Consider the following 9,079-nt stretch of genomic DNA (forward strand, 5'->3'; position numbering starts at 1 on the left):
TGGGTGGGTCGTGTGCCTCTCCAGAGGTTATGGAGATCCAGATTTACTTCACGCTCCTAGGCCAGGGGTTGCTGAACAAGGTCCCAAAATGACTGCTGCAGAAGGTGGGGCCAAAGGCACACACTCCCTTCTCACAAGGTGACAGTTGGCCAAGACTGCATGGAAACCCCGTTGTTTGGAAGGAGGGCAGCCACGTACCCACCAGGTCTCTTTCTGGAGAAGCACTGCAGAGCTCCGCCCCACTGGGCTTCCTCCCTGAACCTGAGCTCTGGTCAGAGGCCTCCCAGTGTCCCCGAGAAGCAGGCAGAAGGCAACTCTTCCCTGGGAGCATCGGCAGGAAATCTGCCAGGTAGCACAAAGTACAGCTGGCCAGGGCCAGAGTTTGCTGGGTCCCTCACAGGTGCCTCCTGCCCTCCCCTGAAAATGCTGTAGCTCCAGGTCACCAGCGTCAGTCCAGTCAGTCAAGGAAGGCACCATAGCGGGGAAAGAAGTTTATTCTTACAAAAAACAACCCTCAACCCAAACAGAGCACCATGCAGTTTCCCTGTGCAGCCAGCCCCTGGGGGATCAGTGGACCCAGAGCCCTTCCTCGCACGCTGCACTTCCAGGTCCTGCTGCCCCCAGCGCTTCTACTGCCTGCCCCAGGGCTTGCTCGGCTGCCTTGTCAGCCACGCTCACACACCTGTTGCCACGGAGGTAGAAACGCAGGGGCTTGTGGGCCCAGTCGCCACTGATGCCGATGCGGGTGCTGCAGACGAGGGCATCGTCCATGAGGACCTGCGGGCCAGGCTCCACCCACACGCATGGGGCACTAGCCAGGTTGTCCTGGTCGAAGCCCTTGTCGATGGCCAGAGCCTGGCACAGCTTGGCGGGCCCGTTGCAGAGCTGCCAGTCCTTGGGGGGCTTGCTGAGGCCTTTGCGCTGGCGCTGCCGCAGCTGCCTCATAACCTCCAGGCCTTGGAGGGGCTCCAAGGAGCGCAGGAGAACGGCCGCCCCCTCTCCTAACAAAGTGAAGTGAGGGTCAGCCCAGGGCTGCATGTGGACCCTCCCTCACTGCCATTGCTGTGGCAGAAGGCCCAGCCTCCCCCCACCCAAACCCGGAAGGTTCCCTTCACGACCCCCTCTTGGGGGCTGCAGTCTCCATGTTAGGAACCCAAGCAAGACCTTCTGCTCACCGTCACTGGAGATATTCATGCAGAAGTAGATGCCGTAGATCTGGTACACGTAGAGGGTGCCTGGCTTCATGAACATGCCGGCGTTCCGGGCTGTCCGCCTCCCGCCCCGGGAGTGAGAAGCGGTGTCATCGCCCCCCAGGTATGCCTCGGTCTCCACAATGCGCCCCCGGAGCTCTCTTCCATCGGGGAGCCTCCGCACCAACACCTGAAAAGCAGAGCCAAGAAGGGCTGTGGCCAGAGTGGCAAATCCTCCCGACCCAGGTAGGGAGGCTCAGTTCCAGGTGGGGATGAAGAGCTCCTTGATACCTGCTTAGGAGGGCATCGTGTCCCTGCCCCCACATCTCCTGGGCTGGCCTCACCTGGAACTGACAGCCCCCCATCGCAAGGAGGGTAGCCGAGCCCCTGGTGAGGCCAGGAGGCCTCCTGCTAATGCAGCGGCTTGCCTTGGTGAGATGGCTCACACCCTATGGATCCTATTTGGATGGGAGGCCTCCAAGGGCGGGAGGCGGAGCAACGGAAGACCTCCTTCGACGTCTTTTGCTTTGAAAACGCGACTGGGTCGCCGTAAGTCGGCTGTGTCTTGAGGACTAAAAAGGGGGGAAATATGGAGGGTGAAATCGATGAGCCCCTATAGAGCGCGCGAGAAACGGGAGTTCCTAGAGTAACTGTGCGGCACCTCCCACCCCCCGGTGGGCCCACTCGCCTGTCCGAGCAGGGCCTTGGCGAGGCTGACGCAGGGCCGGCCGAAGAAGTCGTCGCCCAGGCGGCGCCCCGAGAGCTGCAGATGCCCGGCCATGAGAGCCGCAGACAGCCGTCCTGGCACCGCCCCCTCTCCGGAAGCCCCCCCACCCACGGGAGGGGGGGTCAGCTTCCGCCGGTGGGCGCACGGGCGGCCGGGGGTGGCGGAGGCCGCCGAGCGCGTGGGGTCCCGCCTCTCCTCCCCTGGCGACAGACCCGGCAAACAACAACTGCGGCAGGCGGCGCCCCGCTCCCCGACACGTGTCGGCCCGGTCTCCAGGCAGGACCCGCGCGCAGCCTTTCTGCGGCCGCTACGCGTTCACGTGTCCATTGACCCGGCCAGACCCCTCCTGCCCTGAAGGGCCCGCCAGAGGTCGACGGGGGCACCGGCGGTGACCTAAGGAGCTGGGGAGGGGATCGCACGGGCAGCTTTGCCGAGAGCAGCTGGGAAGCCCCCCTCCCCCCATGGAAAAATGGGAATGGTGGGAAATCGCGCTAAACGTGGCCTGTGAAATATTTTATTATCTGTAATGAGTCAGATTTTTAAAACTTTTTTTCTTCACTTCCATTTAGACACAATTTCCCCCGCCCCAAAGATGCTAATGTAAGCTCTAACTGTGGGTTCTGTGGGGCAGAACTTGGAAGGAGTTGCAACAACTAAATTTAAAACAAAATGGTTTATTTTTCTTAACAAATAACACTTATTAAACATTAACATTTAACATTAACACTTCACAGTCCTGTTGACTGGCATTGCAAGTCCTTCCACTTACAGTCTTGTAATGCCGAGTCCAATTCTTCCTGCTGGTGGTTGGCTTATGAAGACTTCAGAGGCTTGGTGAACTGGATTCAAAATGACAAAGGTCCCCAAAAGAGCTCCCATCAACTATATACACAGAAAGCCCTGAAACAATAAATTCTAACATTTACAATACAGCAAAAATAAACAACTCCCTTCCCACTAGTTCTCAACAACTTTGCAGTTACCTTAAACAAGGTGTTAAGAGCTTATAGAGAAATAAATCAAGGTCCCAGCCTGGTAGCCTTGATTCCTCCAACTTCATGAGTTTCTGCAGTCTCCTCCTGCCCTGGTCTCTCAGACCAAACCACTACCCCGCCCAGGCTCTCTGTACTACAGCTGTGGAGTGGCTCCATAAAATATAAAGTCCACCTGTCACTGCAAAGAAAACAGTGTTCTAATGTGTTTATTTTTATTTGTATACCGCTCTCTCCACAAGTGCTCTGAACGTCTCACAGCAATAAACAGTACATAAAATCTGTTTAATAAACGCGTAAATAGTTAAAGCACTTACAGAATAAAAACAGTCAAACGGTTATAATAATTAAAACTTAATCCGACCTAATTAAAATGCATTTAAATAAAAATCGAATAAAAACTCATTTCAGATCAAAGTTAAAATAAGGCTGGCAACAGATGCTATTAAAGCAGAGAGGGAATTAAGATTTGGGCAAGCAACACATCCAATTACGAATAGAGTTACACTTCAATTTCAGCATCTAGTTTTAACCAAAATGGCAAGAATATAAATGCAGAAAAGAAAACACGGACTGTGGGTGTTCCTACACAGTTACACTTTCTGTGTAAAGGTAATGAGGTTTGATTAGTTCTTAAAGTGTTCCTTTAGAGGGGCTACTTATGAAATGAACTTTTACATGCATGCAAATCTTCAGTGAATAAGAATTGAACAGTCTCTCCCTGATAATCTGTCAACTGCATTCTGAAAGCCCCAGAGACAAAAATAGGCGCAGGGCTACCTATTGGCCTAAACTGTGAAGAAAAGATTCAGCATGTCCAGATTCCCCCCTCCCCCCAACCACTGCCTGACCTCAGGGAAGTTTCCTTTTCTCCATCATGAAGCACCAAAAAATTTAAAGTCAAGGTGGGTGTTCTTGTCCTACTGTTGTCATTTATGTTGGTATCAGACTATTCCATTGGCAAAACCAGAGGGTGGATGGCAGTATGGGTGTGGCCTGCTATTCTTTTTAGCTGAGGGGTTACCCATCTCCCATCTCCCTTGGTTTGCAGCAGGACCCCTGTGAAGAGGCCAGGCACCTTTTTTCAACACTGGACTGTGTCCTTGGCCACACGCTGTGCAGTCCAAGGGCTGGAATGATCTCACTGGCTGCTTCCTTCCTATTAGCAGAGGAAGTGTTATGTGGCTTCCTGCCTCCGTGATTGAAGTGTGCAGATGTACTGGAGGGGAGGGAGGGGGCTGCCTTTGCTTCAGTCGCAGTCCCAGCTCCCCAGACGTGCCTGGCTTGCTACCCTTGGATGTGTGCCAGGGTGGACACGCCTGCCTCTGTCAAGAGCAGCTGGCAGGTCTGTTTGTGAGCAGGCCCCAGAGAGCAGGGTGTGGTTGTGCTGTGGCTGAGCAACACTCCTTCCTGGCATCCCAGCTGGAACCCGGAAAGGAATCTTGAAAGCCTGAACATATCCAGATGCAGAAGAGCAAAGTGCAAAGCTGCCTCCAGATCAGCTATTCGGATAGAGCCACCGCGCTGGTCTGAAGGCCCAGATGCGGCACACTGTCACGTGCCAACTGCCAACTGTATGCATAGAGCTCACCTGCTGCAGCTCTTAGTGGACATGCGGAACGTGGCTTGGATTTGTCCCACAGGCATGCTGATCACACCCGATTTAGACATCCACAAAGCAACCTCTGCAAGCAGGCTGGAAACTCTTAAGCCTAGTATAAGATGGCTGACAACCACTACAGAGGTCGCATCCCACTCGTCTCCCAGCAACTAAATTGGGGGCTTCTCTGCTTGCAGGCTCAGTTGAAAGTACTGGACGGTAACCATGTTTAGCGTGTTGTGGGTTTTCTGGGTTGTATGGCTGTAGCATTTTATCCTGATGTTTCAATGCATTCCAGCCACAGATGCAGGCGAAACATCAGGAGAAAGTGCTACTGGAACACGGCCATACAACCCAGAAAACCCACAACACGCTACTGATTCCAGCTGTGAAAGCCTTTGACAATACAGGTAAACATGTTTCTTTTTTGCTGTCACAGCTGAGTTATAACTAGGGTTTTTGAGGCAAGAGACACTTGGAGACGGTTTGCCATTGCCTGGCTGTCTCTCGCAAACCTGGTATTGTGTTGCCAAATGCTTTTGCCCCTGGTATTCTTCCAAATACTTGCAAAACAGGGTCAGGGCAGAGAGGGAGTGAGTCGCAAGGTCGCCCAGCAGGCTTCCATGGCACGAGCGGGGATCTGAATCTGGGCTTTCTAAGTCCAAGACTCTCTCCTCACACAACCTACAAAGCCCTAAACCGTTTGAGGACTTCTTGCCCACCCTTCAAGATCTTGACTGGAGACCTTGTTCAGCCTCCCTCCTTCTTGGAGGCAGGGCAGAGGGCAGGAAAGAGCAGGCTGCGCTCAGGTGTGGCACAGAAGCAGGGCAGCACCTGCCCTTGGAGGCTGGCATGAGGTCTTTGTGGTGCCACTGATCCCCAGCAACAATGCGACCAGTGTGAATGGAAGACTCAAGTAGAAAGAACAAAGAAGAAACGTAACACGCTTATGCTGCCCAGTGGCTTAATTATTTTAACAAATGCATACACTTAATATCAATATTCCATATTATCCCTATAATATGGGACTTCTGTACTTGCGGGATCATCTTACCCCATATGTCCTGAATCGGTCTCTGCGTTCAGCAGAGGCCAATTTACTGGTGATCCCTGGCCCCTCAATGATGCGGCTAGCCTCCATCCGGGCCAGGGCCTTTACAGCTCTGGCCCCGGCCTGGTGGAACGCTCTCCCTCCAGCTGTCAGGGCCCTGCGGGATCTCAATGAGTTCCGCAGGGCCTGTAAGACTGAGCTGTTCCGCCGGGCCTTTGGGGAGGCTGGCCGCTGATGCCCCCCCTCCTTTTATAACATCAGTGGATCCTGCTGTCCCCCCTCCCTCTCTCTTTTTTAGGGGACTTGATTGTAGGTGCCATCTGTTATGCTGATTTAGTGTGCTGCGTTTTAATGGAGTGGGGCTTATTTTATATAGAGCCAAATTAATTAATATTTAACTGATTTTTGTCTTGATTTTATTGTGCTCTATTTATGTCTGTTGTTCACCGCCCTGAGCCCTCCGAGGGAGGGCGGTATATAAATATAATAAATAAATAAACAGTGTTCAATATTAAATATCTAAAATGGATTGTCCAATCTTCCAACAAGTAGGTTACTGTCAATGTCGTGCTTGTGGATATAAGTCTGTTGGATAGTGACAAGCACGATATAAAACAAAGCAGAGTCACCCAGGAAGTATCTGCAAGACAGACAGATTACAACATTGACAGTAACCTACTTGTTGGAAGATTGGACAATCCATTTTGGATATTTAATATTGAACACTGTTATGGTTGTATACACCCCTTGTTTATGGGGATAATGTGGAATATTGATATTAAGTGTATGAATTTGTTAATATAATTAAGTCACTGGACAGCATAAGTGTGTAACATTTCTTCTTTGTTCTTTCTGCTTGGTACCTCTGATCCTTCCAGGTTTTCCAGCGGGGGTTATTCTGCTGGTGGTTATTTCCCACGCTGCCTTTTGCCCTGCAGTGAGGGATCTTCTCCGCTGAACGGCTGTTCCTCAGCATCTCATTGTCATCCTTTTTTAATTCTTCAGCGCTTTCTCTGGTGTTTTAAGTGGAAAATGTATTTCCATGAGGATGTGGCTGGTTTCAAGAGACCGCAGGCCAGCCAGAAACCAATTCTCTAGGCGCAGGGTGGGACACAAATGTTTAAACTAAACAATCCCAGCAGCCAAGAGCTGCCACTAGTGTGCTGGCTGACATTCACTTACTGGGAAATTGTTCAGTCATTTCACGAGGGTTAAATATAACCCAAATGGAAAACACCCCCACACGAACAGAGGCACTCCTGGGCCGTTTGTGCACATCTGGGGGTGGGGGGAGCCTTCCAAGCAGCTCTCCTTAGAGAGCCTTCCCCCCACTCTGGTGTGTTTCAATCACTATCTTTAGAATAAGTAGACAAGCCCTCTTTATAGGTTTCAAACCAGGCAGATAACGGGATCTCTGCTCCGAAGGGCCTCTTTTGGAGCCACAGACCCCTGCTGTGGTTGTTCTGGGTGCTTCAGTGTATGGGACACGGTGCAGATGAGCTCAGGCGCTCACATCTGCTCCAGAAGTTGAACGTTCCCCTCTGGGGTGAAGCTATAACTCAGTGGCTGCTCAGCATACAGAGGGTCCCAGGCAGGAGGCTGTTTTGGCAAGCCCTTGGGGAGCACGTGGCCCCCCCCCCCCCCCCCGCCAGGGAGACAGTCAAGGAGTGTCAGGGTCAGGACGGAAGACTACTATGAACTAAAACAGCCGCCCTGCTTGGACAACACTGGATCGAGCCTGCTGGACACAATCCAGGTCTTGAGATCAGGAAAAGAAGAAACCCTGCAGGGTCTGTCTGGGTCCCTTGTGCCTCTGGAGTGGGCAGTTCCTATTCCACTCAAGGGGCGAACACACAGCACTGAGCATGGCCTGGAGGAGTGCCCCGTGCCCCCTCCCATCTGGATGCCCCTGCTTTTAAAATAGCAGTTTGCATCTTCCAGAAGGGAGATGCAGCTCATTGCACCATTCTTGTCCTACAAACTGCCCAGGAGTTTTACAATGACATATGAAGGGTGCATTTCACCAGGCAGTGCCTCAGATGACCCCTGTGAGAGCCTTTCAGGGTGGGGCCTCAAACAACAGGGAGGCCGGGCAGGCGGGGGGCAGGATGCAGATACTAAAAACACAGATTTAGAGACTCAAACTTGGGGAGACAGACTTCTCTGTTTTGCACTGGGGTCCTGGGTGCAGGCTCCACATTTAATCATGAAAATCATGAGTTAGAAGAGACCATCAGGGCCATCCAGTCCAACCCGCTGCAATGGAGGAACACCCCATGAAAGAACTCCTGAGAGATGGCAGTGCAGCCTCTATGGTGGTGTGGGTTTTCCGGGTTGTATGGCTGTGTTCCGGTAACATTTTCTCCTGATGTTTCGCCTGCATCTGCGGCTGGCATCTTCAGATGCAGGTGAAACGTCAGGAGAAAAAGCAACTGGAACACGGCCATACAATCCGGAAAACCCTCAGCACCCTAGTGATTCCGGCTGTGAAAGCCTTCAACAATACATCCAGCCTCTGTTGAAAAGGAGCAGCAGTGGCGTAGGAGGTTAAGAGCTCGTGTATCTAATCTGGAGGAACCGGGTTTGATTCCCAGCTCTGCCGCCTGAGCTGTGGAGGCTTATCTGGGGAATTCAGAGTAGCCTGTGCACTCACACACACGCCAGCTGGGTGACCTTGGGCTAGTCACAGCTTCTCGGAGCTCTCTCAGCCCCACCCACCTCACAGGGTGTTAGTTGTGAGGGGGGAAGGAGATTGTCAGCCCCTTTGAGTCTCCTGCAGGAGAGAAAAGGGGGATATAAATCCAAACTCCTCCTCCTCCTTCCAAGGAGACTCCACCCCCACGCATATTCCACTCAGGAAGTTCTTCCTAAGGTTTAGGTGGAATGTCCTTTCCTGCACCCTGAACCCATGACTCCTGGTCCTAGACACTAGCAAAACTGCAGCACTGAGGGCAAGAGGTCTGCAAGCGACAGATCCAAAGATCTCAGCAGTGGAAGAGGGAGCAGCAGGCGGTTCCTCTCTTGCTCCAGAAGGCAGAAGCAGCTACACATAGTGGAGATGGTAAAAAATAGTAACTGTCCGACCAAAAGGGAGATAAAAATTTAAATCCATCAATAAGCAAATTACATAATATGATAACACCACTCCATCAGTAGACTGCAAGATAAAAAGATTCCCAGTAAACCACAACAATGCAGTTGGGCTGGGAGGAAAAGAAAAACTAGATGATCTCCAAGGCACCTTCTGAGGCGCAGATTCCACGGATTGGTCCTCCTCCAAAGTCCCTTCATGTCTGCTGAGGTCATTCAACCAGGCTGCAGAATACGTGGCCAGCATCCACCACATTGGGCAGACACCAGCACGTGACCCGCTCTGCCTAATGTGGTGGATGCTGACCACGTATTCTGCAGCCTGATTGTCTCCCTGGTTGTCTGCCTTGGAGGGCCACAAAAGTAGCTGCCATAGCCAAGGCCAAGTGATGGGGGGAAGGGGAGAGCTCCTTAGAATGCAGGAACAAC

General features: G+C 52.1%; 1 protein-coding gene across 1 annotated transcript; it reads right to left on the reverse strand.

Moving 5' to 3' along the window:
• Positions 1–476: 476 nt before the first annotated feature.
• On the reverse strand, positions 477–2,242 carry MPG (N-methylpurine DNA glycosylase). Its single transcript, XM_048493877.1, has 3 exons — positions 1,879–2,242; positions 1,176–1,380; positions 477–1,001 (listed from the first exon to the last, which is right to left on the reverse strand). The coding sequence occupies exons 1-3, from the start codon at positions 1,969–1,971 to the stop codon at positions 568–570; spliced, it is 732 nt and encodes a 243-aa protein (XP_048349834.1). The 5' UTR covers positions 1,972–2,242; the 3' UTR covers positions 477–567.
• Between the last annotated feature and the right edge of the window lie 6,837 nt (positions 2,243–9,079).

The sequence above is a fragment of the Sphaerodactylus townsendi genome, linkage group LG04, assembly GCF_021028975.2.
Source record: "Sphaerodactylus townsendi isolate TG3544 linkage group LG04, MPM_Stown_v2.3, whole genome shotgun sequence".
Classification (NCBI taxonomy): domain Eukaryota; kingdom Metazoa; phylum Chordata; class Lepidosauria; order Squamata; family Sphaerodactylidae; genus Sphaerodactylus; species Sphaerodactylus townsendi.

Bases quoted from the DNA above. Each gene is read 5' to 3' on its own strand.
- MPG (XM_048493877.1), bottom strand. From the start codon at position 1,971: ATGGCCGGGCATCTGCAGCTCTCGGGGCGCCGCCTGGGCGACGACTTC. The intron at 1,381-1,878 runs GCGAGTGGGCCC...TCTGCTTTTCAG, and splicing joins CCAAGGCCCTGCTCGGACAG to GTGTTGGTGCGGAGGCTCCC. The intron at 1,002-1,175 runs GTGAGCAGAAGG...TCACTTTGTTAG, and splicing joins CATGAATATCTCCAGTGACG to GAGAGGGGGCGGCCGTTCTC.